Below are 19433 nucleotides of genomic sequence, written 5' to 3'. Positions count from 1 at the left end.
AGGGTCAACACCAGAAGGATTCTAGCATACCTGAAGAAAGGACTTGAGTTTTCAGAGTTTGATCCTATAATCTGGCCTCAGATACAACTGTGAAAAATCATCCCCTATCTGAAGAACCTGAAGAACACCAATTAAAATTGATATTTTTTAATTACTTCTTTGTGAGATACAAATTTCTGGAGTTTTCTTCAGTAGCCTCCTCACAATAGACAATACAGAATAAATAATCTGACAACATGACAGAGCTCGTAGAGAATGGGTGAACCAAACTGGCCATTAACCAAATCACTGCACCCTTTCAAGGGTGACACAGTAGTGACCTGTGAGGACTCCCACATGAACACGCACAGTAAAATGGGGCCAATGACTTTCCACTTCATGATCCAAATAAAGAGTCCATTAAGCAACCACGAGACAGCAACTTGTCTGCTCTGGTTGCTCCACCGCTTGCAGGAACTGACTTCCTAGAGAATGAGTTCCATTTGGTCTGACTGCGTTTACAATGGCAGTGGCATCGACATTAGAACAGGAGGCAGTAACCACGGAGCTTTTTAAAACAAATTACGAAACCACACGCTTTGTCACCCGGCAGGAAAGCTTAAATCAACTGGGTCTTAGATGCAGCTGGTTGTCCCTCAAAGGCCACCCGATGTGAACTTTATGCATCCTCTGACACTTTCCACAAAGGGCCCCGTCATCACGTCATCACGTGTGCAGCCCCAACCACCTCGTTAAAGTCTTCTGCATCTGCTTTCTCAGAGCAAGGCCATTTGTTTACATTCCGGCCCTTTACGTTCCTCCAACGAGGCCATTTAAAGGCTTTGGCCCAGGTTCCCTCAAGCAGCGCATGCTCACAACTGTCCGCAGAGGTCCGTCTGCTGGGTCGAACAGGAAGCTCCTGGAGCTTCCGGTGCTCTCAGTGAAGTCCGACAACAGAGGACTGAGCGCATTAGTCTCAGGACTGGTGGTCTAAGGATGACAAAAACCCAAGGATCAATTATGGAGTTCACTGATAAAAATCTAAGAGCTCGGAGGTCCCACTTTTCCTTTCGGGAAGAGGTTTCATCCATATAAGCAAAGATCTGAAAGAAGCAGAGAGGAAACACGACGTTAGGTCTACATTGTGAACAAGCCAGCTTAGATCCCGTGGTGTTTCTTGAGATCAAACCTTGTTTTGTGTGGTAGTGGCAAGCGAAGGGGTGGGTGGCAAAAATCTAAACAAATCACGAAGTCGTCATTTCCCCGTGAACTTAAATCGTGTGTTCTAAGGTTACCATTAGCACTGGCGTCTCACAAAACGTTCAGTCTTGTCATTGGGAATGGAGGGAGGTAGCGTCATTGGGAATGGAGGGAGCTAGCGTCTGGAATAGAATCTGTTTTCCCCTCACAAGGTCTCATTACGTAGCTCCCTCCACCACACCCAGCTCAGATAGGATTACAGGTGCGAGCCACTGTGCCTTGCCAAATAGAGTGTTTTAATACGAGCAGTGATTGTACTAGTCGCTATCATTTAACTAATATGTGTGTTGTGAAATGTGCCGGGTCCTACTGGGAAGTGTAACAGATGAAGAAGAAGTTCTGGGAATGTTAAGAACATTTTACATTCCCAAATACCCGAGGCGATGACTCTCTGCAGGAGCGCAGCAGAGCATGTCGGTTGGAGGACTGGCTTGAAGTCAACTCTGTGTAACTTTGGTATCATGGACAAGAAACTTTGCGAGCCCATAAGAAGGTGATATCGCACCTACTTCACATGCTCGTCGTAAGCAACACTTTGGCTATAATCCACGCTCTACAAAGAGTAAAGTTAGCTCTGACCTCGTCTCACCAGTGAGAACACAGCGGCAGCAAAGACTCGGGGAACTAGCCATGGACCTAAGGCTGTTTAACGGCCTAGTAAGGGCACAAGTCCAAGATGTCTGATGCTGGGGCAGTGCTTACTTGGTGTTACTTCCGGGTCAGAACTACAGCACTTCCTTTCAGAGTGGAGTCCTGAACCCTGGGGAGTGAATGCCCATCCTTGCGGAGATCAGGATTTTCAAACCGGTATTGGTGCTCTCATCTGACTCAACTCGGCCATTTGATCAGAACTGACAGGGAACAGTCCGTACTTGGTAGCCATGACTCTTCAGAGAGGAGCCCAGATGTGGATCACACCTCATCATTTAGCTAACGCACTTATTCTTAATGCTCCGGGGACCTTCTGGCTTTGTCTGCGACTTAGGGAAACCATCCGTTTCTTCCCTGACAGGACACTCTTTTCCCAAAACAATCTTTTCCCTTTACCCTGGTACTCACTCCACAGCATCTGGGAACTGGATGTACTAAACAAAGTGTAGGGGGAGAGAAAGGCAGTCATCTTTGGGGTGCTTACGTCCAGACAATAGCAGGAAGGTTTGGCAGCCAGAGGTGTTTATGCCAGAGAATCTTGGCATAATGAGTGGAGAAAAGAGTTGGCAGATGAGTAAGGAAGAAGAAGAATTGACCGTGGGTTTTCCGGAGCTCAGAGAAAAGAGTTAGGTGGGGCTGTGCGATGCCAAGCCAAGCCATGCAATGCAGTGGTCAGTGGTCTTCTAGTCTGTTACATTACTTTGGATGCAAAACGTTCTGTATGATGTGTTCAGGAGGGGAGCTTGGAGGGAGACATTCAGTAATAGTGTACAGAATTCTGATAGATTAACACCCCCCCACCCACACACACATTTCGTGCACAGATAATAGCACTCTGTTGTAGAGAAGCTCATAGCTGTTTCCCATCTAGTTTAGCAGAGGACACAGTAATGCTGAGTTGGGCATGCAAGCCAAGCACCATGGACGGGGTTCGGCTTCCTCATCCCCCTGCTCCACTCATGAAGATGAGGCAGGTTCGCAGCACGGAATAAGCGACATCATCGTTTCTGATCTTGTTGGAGTGTAACAGGGTAACGAGCAGTGGGAACTGGTGTGGAGATGGAGAAATTCTATGCTGTTTCTTTACGTTTTTAATCCACGACGGCGGGTAAGTTTTAAAATTGCCCGAATATGCATTTTGGAGGGTAGCCAATACTTCGTAGGAGATGATACAATTCTACTACATTTAGAAGGAAGGCCGATTTCAGACACCTTTGACACTCTAGGCTTTTGATGTGGTCTTGGGCTTCTCCTTCAGTTATTTTTTATTTCTGCCTGGAATTTACACCTTTGCTCTCGTGCATTCTGGATTCAATGCTATTTTAAGTGATGTTGAAATTCATATGACGTAAAAACACACCGTTTTAGCACTTTCAAGTGCACAGTTTAGTGCCACTAAGTACGTTCGATGTTCATGTAACTGTATTATAATTTTTCTACATTATGATATTTTATATGTGAGTATTTTTCTTTGCCTTGCTTGGGCTCGAACTTAGGGCCTCACTTATGCTTGGCATGCATTCTACCACTGAGCTATACTCCCAACCTTATGATAAGGTTTAGATATCTAAAAGTCTGTGACTGGTGAGAGACTGCCCCTTCTTGGAATGATTAATTATTGCAACCGACAAGGGGCTCAACAGGGAGTATGTCTTTGCTGTACACATGACTAACCAGTCCTGAGACCTCTCTCATCTACAGAGCCCATAACCCCTCCAGGGTTCTGTCACTAAGGACTGCCCTGTAACTGACAGCCTGCCACAATTATACAAGTTTGCCAATCCTAATCTTTTTACCTTGACATGCCTTTCCTGCCGAAACCCTAATAAAGGCCACAGCCCAGACCCCATCATGTCCCCTGCCTCTTCTGCATCCTGACAGGTACAATTGGCCTTGACTGGGTTTTTCGTGAATCTCCTCTTGGAAATGCTGTCAACTGACCTGAACATAAAAAAGTACCCATCACCATCACTCTGCCTCCAAACTGTAAGTATGAATTCGGGCATGTGAACTTCCTCCTTCCCCAGAACTTACCCTCGGTTCTTACAAATAACTGACATGTAGGAGGCACAGGAATCACCGAGTGACATACTGGTGACATTTGAAGGTCAAATCCAGAGGTTGGTGGGAATGCATGAGCCTCCTGGCCCGCACCACCACTATCCTCGCTGTGAGGAAAGTACCACGTGCGAGTCTAATGTGTGGAGTGAGCTAACAGCTTGAGGCTCACCACACACCAGGTTTTGCAAAGACTACATTTCTGAGACACATATGCAGTAGCACCGACCGGACTCTTCTGTTTCAGCCATGTCTGAGGCAGCCAGGCAGGCAGGCAGGCATCGATGGAAAGCTTCTTCTTGGCAGTGGCCAGGGACTGTCATTTAAACTTCTTTCCTATCTTTTATCAGATACAAGTGGGAATCTTAGGGTGAAATGAGCACTTAATTGGGTTCAGCTGTGAGATCTCCAGGGGGGAGTTAATACATTCGGTTGCACTGCTTCTTTGACTTATTCCGTCTTGGCTAAGGCGTGGCCTTTGGAGGCTTAAAACCTCCCCCACGAGAACGCAGAATCCTTTTAGAGAGGAGGAAGCCAGGGTTCAAAAGACTAGTTACTTTGTCTATGGCGTTCAACTGCAGTGGTGGAGTTCCAGCTTCAATGCCAGTCCCTAGACACTATCCTGACACCTCCATAGAAAGTCTTTGATGTGAAAGCTTCATGTGAGATTCACAAGTGACCACCTGGACACGAGGTATGCAGACACTTCTGTTCAAGGGTGTCGTGAAGGCCCGTGGCTCTCTTCTGTTTAAAGATGGAAAAACTGTGAGCTTTTTCCCTATCAATACTTCCGGTCAGCTAATTGCAGGCAGCACTTGCTGAGTTCATCCACTGTCTGAAAGACACTGTGGTGTCCTAGCTGAAGGCTTTGCACAATTAAATTAAATTTTTTTTTTGGTTGTGGGGTCGGGGAGGGGGTGGGGCCATGCTTTAAAGAAACGCTTTCTCTCCAATCAGGTCTTCGGGACATGGAAACCAAGGTCTACTTCACATCACCAGGACAACCAGAGCATCAATATGGCTCCAGAGTGATCATGGCCTTGGCACGGTACATCTGGGAACTGAAATGAATACTGAGTGCTAAAGTCTAGAGCTCTGAGGAAGTGAGGGGCAGTATGATCCCTCCACCCGGAGTCCTCTAATCCTAGTCTGCAGGCAGCTTTTAGAGTGAACTATGTGAGAGACTAGGAGGAAGTCAGACAGCCCTCTGCCAGGTAGACAGATAGGGAAAGGGGTCAGAGATAATATGGGTGGCAAACTTCCAGCTTTTTCTTCATACACCTGACTGAAGACAAAAGCCTAAAGACCTCTCTTGAGAGATGCTCCAGTTGTACACGCACATGCTCATTCTGATGGACAAGCCGGACAAACACAAGGCAGAATCAGGATTTGTTTACCCCAAACTTTTGGACCTACCAGCATCCCTATCTTTGTCCAAACTAACCAACACTAAATTAGGGGAGGAAGATCCTTCACAGACCCTTAAACCCAGCCTTCAGGGAGAGGTGTGGCTTCAGCTTCCCCAGTGCCCCTGTGCTTTGCAGAGGGTCTCTGTGTGTATTAGCTGTATGCATGTGTTTCCTCACCCCTAACAAAAGCCTTTCTTCACCTGTTGATTCTGTCTGCTGGGTCTGACACTTTTCCCTGGTGCTCCCTGTTACAGTGTGATTTTTTTTTCCTGCCTTCAGTTTCCTGATCGACAGAGAAAACAAGCTCAGTCATGGCCCGGACAGCACCACATGTACTATCCACAGAGAAGAAAACACCACCTCTTGTCCATGGGAAGTTTCTGCCTAGGTCCTCTTTCCCTTTTTCAGGCCCTTTCTATCACACGAATGTTCTAATTCCAGAACACTTAATGGAGCAAAATGCTGTCACCAAAGTGTAGCTTACTGGACCCCAGTGATGGGAGTTGAGATGCAGTAGACTTAGGTGAGAGGTCTGGATGAGGACTGATGGTCAGAAACTCAAAACAGGACAGGAAAGGCCAAACAAGTAGAACGGGTTGTAGATTAACTGGGGTTGAACCTCTACCAGGAAAAAGATCTGTTGTCTGCATTCCTGAATCATGGTGTCTATTTGCTTCTAAGTTCCTACAGTGAGGGAGGGGCTTTTGATTGCTTTGTTTGTTGTTTGTTTGTTGAGCTGAAGACCTGGCCTGAAACTACAGTGACAATGCACTTCCCTGAAGGTGTAGTTACAAAGCTCGGATTCTGTGTTGGGAAACAGATGGTGCTTCATGCATACTGCATATTAAAAACCATCATATCTGTGTTTATACTCACAGGTGCCACTGCACATTAGCAAATGGGTGAAGTAAAAGATACCAGTGAAATCACTCGCACAGAGGGATGTTCTCTTAAAAGGATATGTGCATTTAAATGTTCCCAACAACTGTCAAACACATCACTAACGATGTCTCAGAGACAGAGGGCAGTCCAGCCGTTCACAGGCATTCACTTTCTCTGTCATCACGATAAAGTCTCTCTGGGCATGCAGAGGTTCATAGGTTTCTCTTTTCTCACTGCCTGAGCTTCTTTTGTTTTTGTTTTTCCAAGACAAGGTTTCTCTTGTGTAATCCTGGATGTCTTGGAACTAGCTCCGTAGAGAGGCTGGCCTTGAACTCAGAGATCCACCTATTTTTATCTCCAGAGTGCTGGGGTTAGAGGCATGAGCAACCGCAGACTGGCTTTGTTGTTGTTACCGTCATCATCATCATCATCATCATCATCATCATCATCATCATCATCATCATTTAAATCACTACCTGAACCTTTATAGTTCCTATTCTTGTGACTGGCTAAGACTTTCACCTGAGACTTTCACCACCCATTTACCTTACATTTTCCACAAGGAATAGCAGGAATGAACAGGAAACCCCAGGATTCTTTACTTCAATGTTTCTATAGTGTAGTGATCAGATTTCCACTAATCAGATTTACTTAGAAATTCTAACCCTGGAGAGTTTGTGAAGAGGAAGATATTTTTAGAGTGAGCCAATACAGGCTTTTGAAATTTCAGAACTGAATAGAAGGCATAAGTACTTTATCCTAATGGCATGTGGAGAACAGTTAGTTTACCAGGGTCAGAAGCTAACCACAGTTAGCCAAGTGCTGAGAAAGGGAGTGGATGTGGGTGGGAAATGGAGACATGAGCAGGATCTGAGACAACACTGGGGGGTTCATTGTTTCCCGTGTTCTGCTCCTTTTCGGGAAGGAAAGGAGTTTCCATTTATCACTGGGAAATGATGACAATAACTGATTGACATGATGAGTTTATTAATTTACATAGTATTCATTTAGTGAGCAAATAGTTTAGACTTCGTTGTTGGTCTCATGTATGATTTCATACTGGGCAGTCAAACTAATGTCCTTCCCTGAACACCGAGTGCTTTTTGAATCGCTAAATAAAGTTTTATGGGCATCCAAGAGAAGTTGTATGTGAGGGGTAATCTGATTATATCTTGATTTAGATTAGCATTCATACTAGCAATCTCCTAAAATCTCGGTCCCAGGCTTGCATGACACAGGACTGAGGGAAAAATGGAACATGACTGAAATAGCATGGAGAAAAAAAAAGTCCCTGCTGATTTATTTTTAGTGCTAATAAGTTGGAATAAAGAGACAAGGTGGTCCAAATATTTATAATACTGTCAAAATTCTCTTGTGAAACCATGGTTGGAGCTCCTCCCATGTTTCCCTTGAAATGAAGACTTTCTTCTAGACACTATTGCTACTAATACATAACGGTCTCAGTGCTTCAGACTTCCCATCCCAGCTCTCCTACTCCCTTGCTGTAGGTCTGGAGGTTACTTGACTCTTGTGCCCGATAGGAATCCTATTACCCATCTTGACGGTCACTGTGAAAACAATAAATTGAGGTAAAAATAAACACTCAGACCCTGAGTCTTGGGGTGCAACAGTAATGATACACGAGGTTGAACTTGACTTTATTTTAGGGTACTGGACACTTTTTTTTTCCATTTTGAGAGTTTTATTTCCTGAATTTGGAAGGCCCTAGACTGACATCCTAGAAGGAAAAAGCAATTCTACTCTGTTCATGACCTGGGATGATGATGACCATCAATAGTTCATTGCTGATTCCAGATTTCCTAAGTCCCAGCTTCCTCCCCTGCCAGAGACCTGTGAAACCGACTGGGGTCCCACCAACCTTGGCCATGAAGGCTTCTCCTTGCTGTCTAGAGGTCTGACTCACTTTGAGGATCATAGGAAACAGTTCTTGCTATTCTGAATAAAAAATGGGAGGAAAATGATGGGTTGTTGCTGCATTTGAGAATATCAGAAAAATAATTAGGTAGAATACCTGGGCAAGTATTTTTACATGAATGACTTTTGTTTTATTATTGATTCGATTCTGGTAGATTGAACAAAATAAAGACATAATTAAAATAAATTTTGTTGGTTTCATTTTTAGAATGTGTGGCTTCAAGAAAAGTTCATATTGGTGGTGTGCATTGACTTCGTGTTGATGTCGCTAACGAAATCAATACCTGAATGCATTTGCGAGCTTCACTGTCTCTGTGCAAAGGATTCCTGCTCAAAAGGTTACATAGATCTGCATAGGTTACATTTAGTGTGGTCCAAGTAGGGTCAAAGGACTTGGGAGGAAATCAATCTTGGGGCATATGTTTGTAACAACAGAATGTGTGAGCATTAGCCATGAGTTTTGACCTGTCATAGCATCCCTGAAGTATCAGAAGAGCTCAGTAGTTCATAATGCTTAGAATGGGATGGGATGGAAAGATAACATACTATCAAAATTAAAGTTGTCAATGGGCAAAGTTGAATTTCTTAGGAGAGATGGTGTGGTGGTACTGTGATTTGATACTGTGACTCCTGGATTATCCATACTTTGTGAAGTAGTGATATCATGGTGATCCCCAAGGCAAGCCAGGGTGTCAGCTTTCTACTGTACTCCTACTGGGGTTCTCTCTGCTCACTGGGAATCTTAACTATGGCCATTTGCAGAAGCAAACCCAGAGCATGGCTTGCTGACGGTGTCGATTCTAAGGGATGGTTTGGTGTAGAATCCATTTAAAACTTTCTCTGCGTGCCCCTCCCCCTAACAGCCACAAAAAGACGACTGAACAAGTGCGGAACTTCAAAGCAAGCTCGACTTCCTCATCCGTTCTAAGAGAATTTTGGCGCTAAGTCCTTTCTTTTTGGTAATTCTGGGGTCATCTCTGGCCTAACATTAAAAAGAGAAGGATAACAAGAAAACCCACGGAATCAACAAACCTGGGTTCACTGGGGCTCACAGCCACTGAATGGACAGCCAGAAGCCTACATGGTACTGACCTAGGCTCTGTGCACAGGTGTTACTCTCTTGTGGGACTCCTAATAGTGGGAGCAGGGGCTCTCTGTGAGTCTTTGCCTGCTTTTGGGAGCCCTCTCCTCCTGGGTTGCCTCATCTGGTCTTCATACAAGGGGTGGTGCCTCTTCTTACTGAAACCTGATTTGTGTGCTGTATTGTTGATATCCATGGGGGAGGCCTGCCCTTTTCTGAAGAGAAACAGAGGAGGAATGGTTGGGAGGGGCAGAGGGGAGGTGGGGGAAGGGACCAGGAGCACAGGGGGGGGCCTTGGGGGGACTGCAGTAGGGATGTACAGGGGCGGGGGTGGGCGTATGGCAATGGTTGATCCTTCTTGATTAAAAGTGACACTTACAAGGACACAGGGGACCTGTTGAAAGTCAGTTTTTACTTTTTAAAATACAGCTTACCAAGATTGCCAGTTGAACGGGAGCCATTTCTCTGCCCACTAGCCTCCGTTCAGTGGATTAGGAACAGAGAAACAATCCCTTTTCTGAGTGTTTTTGCCAGCCTGGAGGCCATTCTCAGACTACATAAGTAGCTCGGGGTATTTTTATACATTCACTCACAAATAATAGAAAAAAAAAATTCTTAGAGCAGACATCCTAGTTCCCAGCAGCCTGGGACAGACACATTGTAGAATGGTTGGAGTCTTGTTTCGTGAGACTAGATAGATAATGGTCGGCCTCCTAGCCCCACCCCCAAAAGCTAATGTGGCCCCAAACATAAAACACTCTACCCAGAACACAAAAGCACAGGAGCCACGTTCTTTTTCTGTCACGACCTTCCAGAACACAAACTCTCCTTCTGGAGTGTCTATGGAGATGCCAGCTCCCACAGCCTGATTCGTTACTTAAGGGGGCAGGGTGACTAGCTCCATCTCATTCCCACTAAATCTAAACTTACCAGTCCTGACCATCTCCTGTGACAGAGGAGAGGGACAAGTGTGGGGGCAATGGGGAGCAGAGAGCACAGAGAGCACAGCTGAGCTGGGGGCGGGGTTCTTATCTGCATCCCGTCCTCCCTGAGGAGGAATAGATGGCAGGAATCAGAGGCAACCTCGAGGGCGGGGAACAGGGGAGAGCAGTTTCTACAGCTTCTACAAGTTAGATGTTTGACTAGTGGGTGTTCTTGTCATCCTTTGCCAAGTCCCCCTTCCACGGCTCTTCATGAGAGACCAGGAGGCTCCAACTTTGGCTGTGTATGCACATTAGACTCCAGCAGCTCAGGATTTATTTCAGAACTCACTCTCAATGCTGCCTCTAACTGGGCAACACCCATGTTTCTGTCCTGGCCCTGCCTCAGTTCCCCAGGCAGCTTTTCCCTCATCCCTGAGAGGTTCCAGCCCTTACTGCATTGATCTTTGTGCTCTCCAAGTGCACAGCTACAGAACGAGGAGCATCTATGTGTTCTCCGGACAGTGACTTCAAGAGAACATTTTGTAACTTAATATTCCTAAAGTCAGGTGAGAGAGGCTGTAAGCTTTTATACCAAGGACCCTCTGAAGGTTGTGGGTTGACAACTACATTTTACCTGGGAGAAATGAGTACACTGAGGAATGGGGATAGCAATGGGCCCCAGGGGTTGGTTGATAACAATGACAAGACTCACAGGCTGGAAGGGACTCCCTCCTCTTCAATTACCCACCCTGGGAAGGGACCTGGTAGAATGTCCTTTAAAGTGCTAAGGTAAAAACATTCATATGCAAAGACAGGAGGAGGAAGGAAGGAAGTGGGTAAGGTGAAAAGGAAAGGGGAAGGCAATAGACCTTTGTCCCTTAGAGCATTTCCCAGCCAGGCTGTCAGTGTGTGACTGGAGGTGGAAAGGGTGAAAAGAGTTTGAGCAGGGGGCAGGCTGCTGGGCTGTAGAAACGAATGTGACTTACTGTGAAAGGCAGGGAGCATACAGCGAAGGTGATGGTCATAATGGCCAGGAGAATGAGGTGGTCCGTCTCCTCCGCCATAGAAGTCCTTTCTCCTCTCCGGCGAGACCCGGGGCCTCTCAGGCTACTGCCAGACAATCCGCAGCGGCTTCTTTTGCTCCGAAGCTGCATGCGAATAAGGTTGAGGATCACGCTGATGTTGCAGCCGAGCACAGCCACGATGAGCAGCAGGAGCACCGTGGCGTACAGCTGAAGGTATGCGGTCCTCCCGTGCTGGATAAAGCACCACGTCCCAGGACAGTACTGGACGTACTCCCCGTAGTTGAGCAGCGGCAGAGAACAGAAGAGCAAGGAGACCCCATAGATGGCAGGCAGCACCGCCAAACCCCCGCGGCGAGAGACGCGGCGCCTGTAGAAGTAAGGGTGTCCGATGGCGAGGTAGCGTTCCAGGGCCATGGCGAAGAGCATGAGCATCGTGGCCAGACTAAAGAAGGTCATAGTGAAAGCGAAATAGGTACACGCGCGGCTTTCGGGAGCCAGGGCCACTAGGGTCTGGTTTCTCGAATAAGAAGCCAGCACCACCGGGCTTATGAGGCAGGTCCCCAGCAGGTCGGTGAGCACCAGTTCCGTTACCAGCACGTGGAACAAGGAGATAGAGGTCCTGCTGCCGGCGCTACACCCCGTGTCCCCACGCCAGCGGCGCGCCAACAGTGCCAGCGCGATGAGGTTTCCCAGAACCCCGGCCGTGAACATCACCGAGCTGATGGCTGGGCTTTCGTCCGAAAGGAGATACTGACGACTCTCGCAGTTCTCCACTCGCCTGGAGTCATTGAAAGAATTGTCCATGGTGGAGGGCGTTGAGGAGAGATGGTCTCTCCTCCAGGCAGGTACCAGACAGTAGGAGGGTCTGATGGCCCCACTGCTCCAAGACAGAGCAGGGAAAGGGGAGGGACCGAAATCCAGAGCTCCCTTCCGGCCCCCAACTCGCACCAAGGGCAGACTTGCTTGGGTCTCCTGGCGGTGCGCGCACTGGCCTCTTCCCTACAATATCCGGTCGCTCTCGATGCTCCTCACCTGCCCCAGCCAGGGCTGCTTGACAGAGCATAGAGGAGCAGACGCTCTCTCCAGCGCCTTCCGGGGGGCCAGTCCAGTCGTGGCATCCAGGCAAGCAATTTAGATCGCTTGTGAGCTGCTACAGAGGGGCCAGGCAGGGCAGAGGCACACTGTTTGGGCTCTGGAAGGGGGCTGGGGGCGGTCCTAGCACTCGCACTGAGCTGGCCCACAAGGTCTTCCTTCCTGCGGGGTCTGTGGGTTGGAAGTTACAGTGCCTCCGACTTAAGTTCTGAAGCCTTTAGCTCTAGCAGAAGGCTGGGAACCAGCCCAGAGTAATAAGACTGGGGTAACAGGAACTCACCCAACTGAGGTTAAGAGAATCCAGCCCTGTGAGATGTGAAGACAGAGGCACAAAGACATCAAGACAACCTGATGTAAGAATATGAGAGACGTTTTTGTTTTCCTTAAAAAAAAAAAAAAAAGAAATCCAGAAAGATACCCAAGAAAGGTGGGACCAAAACTAGAAGGAACGAAAGGCAAGCCTGTCCTTGGAACCATGCACCCCACAGCATGGCCTGAGCCTTCCTTTAACGAATGACAACTTGCTTAAGCAATCCTAACAAAACAAAACAGGAACCGTTCTTGTAATCCTCTAGAGTCATGTTTGTGGCCCCAGCTGGAAAACAACTGCACTCAAGGGTTCTCTCCTGAAGCTCAGTCTGGAAGGAACTGTTGATAGCTTGTTCACATTCATCTCCACAGCCAGTCGACCATGAGGGCCCATTGGAAGGACTCATTCCCAGAGTGTGTCGGTAATTGACCAGTTTCACAATGGCGCTGACAGAAACCGTTGTTTATCATCCGTTGTCATAGTTACAGAGTGGTTCAAAATGCAGCAGTGTTTCTAGACGTTCCAAGCCCAGCCTGACAGACAATGTGGGCAGTGGTAATGCTACTAGAAAAATGTGTATCTCATGCAGGAAAAGGGAGTGTGCCGAGAATGAAAGGTTTGCACAGGAGTCCGGTAAGAAGAAAAAGCAATGGAAAGATTATTTACGGAAGACACCTTAAGCTTACCATATTTCTGGCCTGGGGACTGGGGTGCAGAGGGTTTTCTACCAAAACAGGGCAAGCAGAATTTATTTTATGAAACCCACCGGCTCACTTCCAGCGAGCAGTAGCTGTTTGCTCCACTGCTAAACTGTTTAGGGAATGGATGGAGTGGGTGTGAAACTCCTCTAGTTTTCTTTCAAGCTGTGAACTGCAGGCCAGCAGCATCCTCAACGCTGCCACCCAAAGTGGACTCTCCCACCTCCATTTTGTGTCATCTCATCCCACGTGCTTGGGGGAATGAGAAGGGCATGCAGGCTCTGATGTTGTTTCCTCTGTGTTTACTTTCCACATGATTTTATACCCTTTCTGTTTTTATGATTCCCCTTATCACAAAAGCTTCTGTGTAATTGTCTCTAGCTCTTCACTACACGGGTAATGGTGGCCAGACTCTGCTGACTTCAATAGATACCAGAGAAAATTCGAGATCCACATCCCAACCCCCTCTGCCTTTATCTTGCTTGTCTCCACCCCAACTCAGTAGTGCACTGTGAGGATTCTCACAGAGGTGTGTGGACAGTCTAGTTTCTGATGAACAAGCTCTGTCTACATCACTTCCTCAATGACAACCCCTCAAACCCTGGGATATGCACACCCTGCATGTGAGAGAGCCTTGGGAATCCTTAGGGCAAACATTTAAGCAGGGAAGTCTTTGGTCTCAGGTGCAGGAAAGTTTGTCTACAGGACAGGTGGCTTTGTGTCTCCATGAGTAATCCCTACTTAAAGGTGGACTTGTCACAAGAAAGAGACCAGAGCTGAGTCTTACAATTCTTAGAACTTCATATTTTACCAATTATACTTCTGGGCTGCGTGCTTTCAGTTGCCACATATTCAAGTCACCATTTTTGTTTGTTTGTTTGTTTCCAGTATTGGACAGAGAGAGGTAGCAGTTCTACTGTGTTCCCTGTTTCAGACGAATGACTGGATGGTTAATTTGCTATCCTTATCTCCGAGGTTAGACCATCAGGTTGGTTCAGTACATTGAATCCTCATCTTTAGTTTGAGAGGGACTTCTTCCCATTTCTTTTCTTTTTTTTTTTTTTTTTTTTTTTTTTTTTTTTTTTTGGAGCTGGGGACCGAACCCAGGGCCTTGCGCTTCCTAGGTAAGCGCTCTACCACTGAGCTAAATCCCCAGCCCCTCTTCCCATTTCTAATTGTGGCATCAGCATCTCAGGACAAGTTCAGTTCATCCAGAGTCTAGGATGTCTGAAGGGAAAACATATTAACGCCCCCAGTTCTAGAATTGAGACATAAAGCTTTGCTAATTTTCAGTTCCTGTTCATGAGGCCATTGTGTTTGGGGAACACCATGTGATTAGTAATTGTGTGTCAACTTGGTCAGGCATGGGACACCCAGGAGCTGACTAAACAGTATGTCTGACTATAACTGGAAGAGTGTTCTAAAGAGCTTAGCATCCACACTGATGGACTGACTAAAGCACATAACTGCTTCTGTGTGTGTGTGTGTGTGTGTGTGTGTGTGTGTGTGTGTGTGTGTGTGACAGCTGGCCAGTTGCTGACTGAATAGAACGAGGGATATAGGTGAAGGTTGATTCCTCACTTGATTTGGGGATTGATCTGTCAGTGACATTCCTGGTTCTCAGGCTTTCAGGCTGACTAGAATTTCAACTGTGAGTTTTTCGGTTTTGAGATTTCTTTCAAACATAATGCTGGCTCTACAAGTAGGCACACATAGAGAGCCACATGTAAATCAAGGGCTGGAATACGGACTGAGAAAGCTGTTGCTAGGCAGTTTTGTAGCTTGAGTGTGAAGTATACTATTGACAAAAACATTGTGTATCATATGACTGTGTATACAGAACATACATACACACACACACACACACACAGAAAGACATATATAATTGGTACTATTTCTTTGAAGAACTCTGACTAATATATATTACTTGAAATCTAAAATTCATAGTTTCCCTTTATGGATTTGTAACTCAGAGGCTTTGGAAGGCCAGTTACTGTAGGTCATTCTTCAAAGGAAGGCAGAGATAAGCAGGAAGGAAAGGAGAACTACGTGGAGGAAGCTAACGCTGGGCTTGCATGGTTCTATTTGCAGGACCAATCTTTACTTCTTGATTTCTACACATGTCTAAATAACGCTTTCAAAGAGAGTTCTAAGAACTCCGTCTGTGCCTGGAAGTAAACTAGACAAGGCTCACACCATTCACTGTAGCAAACAGAAGTCGCGGAAAACTGGAGATTAGATTTAAAGCATGGTTTTGGCGACAGTCCACAGAGTCCTTTGAAGTTCTAGGTTACCTGCTGGATGCTTGCTGTCCTCCAGCCCTGTCAACCCCGTCCTTTGGCTGTGTATAGCAAGGCTCTTTCCCCTGAAGGTAACAGTTGCTTTCTATGCTCGTCATAATTGAGCCAGAGAAACAGGTCCATTGTTAGTGGAAAATAATGCAGATCTATTATTACTGCTACTACTACTACTACCATTATTATTATTATTATTATTATTATTATTATTATTAGCCTTGCATTGCCAAATCAGTAGCCACATAACAGTTTAGATCTAAGTTTGTTAAAGGGGAAAAATGCAGTTGATCTAGGCACATTTCCTACGAGGAAGCGCATATGTGAAATACTTTTTCATTTCAGAAGTTAGAGTCCTTCTGATCATACATGAGTGGTTCTCACCTTTCTAATACTGTGACCCTTTAACTTAATTCCTCATGGTGTAGTAGCCTCCAACCATAAAATTATTTCATTGCTTCCTTATAACTATAATGTTCATAGTGTTAGGAATTGTAGTGTAAACGTCTGATATGTAGAATATCTGATATGAAACCCCCAAAGGGGTTCATGACCCACGGGTTTAGAACTACTGTCTACATGATAGGGGTTTGGTGGAAACAATAGTGTTTGTCACTATCCTTGGTTCTTGTTTCGAGCCTGAACCTCATTGAGGACCTGCTAGGATGGCAGAGTAGAACTCGGTCATAGAGGATAGCAAGGCCAGATCAGAAAGAACCATGAAGGTAACCTAGAACTCATGAAGGACTGACGCCTTTAAGGACACACTGGATGTACACGTGTCTTACCATCTCCAGCCTTAGTGGCGTCAGTGTCCTGCAAAGGAGCTTGATGATCTGAAAATGTACGTGGCTTGAAACTGTTGGTGGAGACCGAGGAGTTCCAAGTACAGGTGATGTCCCATGTAGCAGGATAAGCCAGCAGATCAGTGGGAGTGTGGGAAAGCCACCAGCATGCCCAGAGACTTGCATTTTTGTCTTTAGAGTGGGGACACCATGATGATGCCTCTCTGCTACCGTTCAGATCACAGGCAGCATGACACTTGTGACAAGCACTCACCTGCAACTGAGCAAGGATTCTGGATGATGTTTTCTGCTTGGCTGGAAGACACAGGCAAAGCTACCATTCAGCTCCCGCAAGGCTTCAGACTTTCCATCTGCAGTAAAGGCCGGGCAAGAGGAGAGACAGTGTCAGTGTGTGCTCTGCTCCACCCCAGTCTGCTTTCTCATTAGGAAAACAAAAGGCCCAATGGAGGAGTTAGGGGAAGGACTGAAGGAGCTGAAGGGGCTTTATCTGGCAACAGTGGGAGGGGAAGCCCTTGGTTCTTTTAAAGCTTGATGCCCCAGTGTAAAGGAATGCTAGGGTGGTGAGGGAAATGTAGGGGCATGGGTGGGGGAGCACCCTCATAGAAGCAGGGTAAGGAGGATGGGATAGGGAGTTTGCAGAGGGGAAACTGGGAAAGGGGACAACACTTGAAATGTAAATAAATAAAATATCCAATTAAAAAAAAAAAGAAAAACAAAAGACTTCCCAGGAACACTGAGGCAGACAATGATGAGATAGAAACAGCTTTTGAAGTAGTCAAAAGCATTTAAAAAAAATCTACTGAGTGAGCTCTCATTTGAAGTTCGTGGTACATTTACTTTCTATTTTGAAACTGGTATTTGAGGAGCAAATTTAACCTCCCAACTTCTTAAAAACATGTATCTTAAGGAAACCGAATAGGTCCAAATGATGCTGTTCTACTGTATAGAAAACTGTTAACTAAGCATATAGAAAACAAGACAGAATCAGAAAAACCCACATTCTGTAATTCCTATTAAAACTAGCAATTTAGTTACTATGTTGAATTCTAATTAAAATGTTTAGTTGTTGGGACCTAGAAAGTCACGTAGGACCAAAAGTAACACTGCAGAGATTTCTCTTTCGTGGCTGGTGCTGATAGAGGGGCTAAAGGTTCAGTGAAAGCTCAGACTGGACCAACAAGCTCATCAGGTAAAGGAGCTTGCCACCAAGCATGGTGACTTCAGTGGTGTGATGTCTGGAATCATGCCCAAAGGATAGAACTCCTCCCAAAAGTTATCCACTGCCGCCACACAGTGCACAGTGGTGTTCATGTGCATAAGTGTGCACTCGCGCGCGCGCACACACACACACACACACACACACACACACACACACGTAAGTGAATATACGTAATCTATTTTGTAAAGGCCCAAACTGACATTGCCCAAGACTGAATCTTACCATCCAATCAGTGTTTATTTTCTCTGATGTGAACAAAGCACAATAGGAATTACAACTTCTGGTAGATTCTAGAGGCAAGATATGACTGGAACTTACACCTTCTTTTACATCAGATCAAAGGAGATCAAGTGGGACAGGACAGAAGGCAGAAGCAGGCCATTCAGCAGGGGCAGCAGAACAGGTCTTCAGCAAACTAATGTTTCTAAGAAGGTGGGTCCTGAGGCAAAACAAGATCCGGAACAAGGTTGTGGTCTGAACAAATGGACCATAAAAGAACTTTCTGAGAACGTGATGCAGACATTTGCATTTGAACCAAGATTCTAATAGGTGGGATGTGTGGAAGGTTAGAGAAGCTCGAGTGAAGTGAGTGGGTAACAAAACACTGGCACGCTTCACTGACAGCCCACTCTCCAGTGTTTCGGAGGAGCTGAGCCAACGTGCCTGCGGCAGTAATTTCTCACTCACTATAGTGAATAGTATACTCCTGCTACGTCATTGGACTTTTCTTGGTTTTAAAGAACCATGATTGGGTTTTTTTTTTAGGGTGCATACATCTTATTTATTTATCAGTTGTTACTTATGTCATTTGTATGGGTATTGTATCTGTATGTTAGTGTATATACTGCATGCATACCTGATGCCCTACACAGTCATGAGGGTGTCCGATTCCCTGGGACTGGAATTACAGAGGGTTGTGACTGCCATGTGAAGGCTGGAATTGACCTCAGGTCCTCTGGCAGGACAGCCAATGCTCTCAACCACTTAGCCATCCCCTCAGCTTCATCATCTTTAGAACAATGATACCAACAAGAGTAACGGTCAGCAGTAATGCTACAAGGCTGAGTGGGTAGGGCAGATGGCGGAGGCGGCACCACCAGGCAGGCAGGGGAGCACAGCCGCCGTCCGGGGCGAGACCTTGCAGCTGAAGTGCAAGGAAAGCATCCACTCATTTGATTCACCAGACTAGGAAACTCAAGCTCCCTGGGTAAGCCAGCCCCAAATACGAGTTTGACGTGCCATTTCCACATCTAGATACCAGGATAAAGAGTCCCACTTGTAAATCCCCTGCCTGTGAGTTCAGAGCGTTCCAGGGGAATCTGAAAAGATCTTCCCAGTACAGGCCCAACACCTCTGAGACTTTCTCATGCTCTCCCCACCCCAGCTTCAGTCACCTTGATCCTTACTTTGGGCCCATGAAAATGGAAGAAAAAAAAACTTCTCAGTAAGCTGCAGCTTTTTGTTTTGCTTCTGGCCCTAAGCAGCTTTGATGCAAAACTGGGTTATAGGAAAGAGATTTTGTACCTGAATTTGGGATCTTAGCATCGAATCCAAAAATCGGGTGAACCAGATGGAACTGAGAACTGTCCAAAGCCGCATCCCATTTCCCTTTGCAACTGCAAGAGCGGGAGAGACCCATTTCACAGTTGTGCTGAGTTGTGCTGTACTAGGCTTGGTAATGAGAAAGCACAGGGCCTCCCTTTGTAGCCTCAGACTCCAGGCTCTGCTGTCTCAGTTCCCCAAGCATCAGGAGGGCAGGTGTGGGCTGCCACAGCGCTAGCAGGAACAGGAAGATTTCTGTGTTCTGTTCT

General features: G+C 46.2%; 1 protein-coding gene and 1 non-coding gene across 5 annotated transcripts; one reads left to right on the top strand and one right to left on the bottom strand.

Moving 5' to 3' along the window:
• Positions 1-128: 128 nt before the first annotated feature.
• Positions 129-13675, bottom strand: Ptger2 (prostaglandin E receptor 2). 3 transcript variants are annotated; one of them, XR_015638176.1, is made up of 3 exons: positions 11165-13675; positions 3925-4692; positions 129-1082 (listed from the first exon to the last, which is right to left on the bottom strand). XR_015638176.1 is itself a non-coding variant. In NM_031088.2 (2 exon segments), coding segments are annotated over 2 exon segments (1074 nt in total). In that variant the 5' UTR covers positions 12008-12049; the 3' UTR covers positions 608-851.
• LOC120096942 (uncharacterized) lies at positions 910-8752 on the top strand. Of its 2 annotated transcripts, XR_015638257.1 has the most exons (5): positions 910-2998; positions 3772-3876; positions 4906-4996; positions 5637-5733; positions 8383-8752. It is a non-coding gene; the product is annotated as an uncharacterized LOC120096942 (transcript). The 2 variants fall into 2 exon arrangements; XR_015638256.1 differs by lacking the exon at positions 8383-8752 and having other exon boundaries at positions 935-2998; positions 5637-7476.
• Positions 13676-19433: the final 5758 nt, after the last annotated feature.

Source organism: Rattus norvegicus, chromosome 15 (genome assembly GCF_021556685.1).
Source record: "Rattus norvegicus strain SHRSP/BbbUtx chromosome 15, alternate assembly SHRSP_T2T, whole genome shotgun sequence".
Taxonomy (NCBI): domain Eukaryota; kingdom Metazoa; phylum Chordata; class Mammalia; order Rodentia; family Muridae; genus Rattus; species Rattus norvegicus.
The sequence above is the reverse complement of the archived record's forward strand: the minus strand, read 5'-3'. Positions and strand labels throughout refer to the sequence as shown.

Coding starts and splice junctions, on each gene's coding strand:
- Ptger2 (XM_087586648.1), bottom strand. CDS start 12,007: ATGGACAATTCTTTCAATGACTCCAGGCGAGTGGAGAACTGCGAGAGT.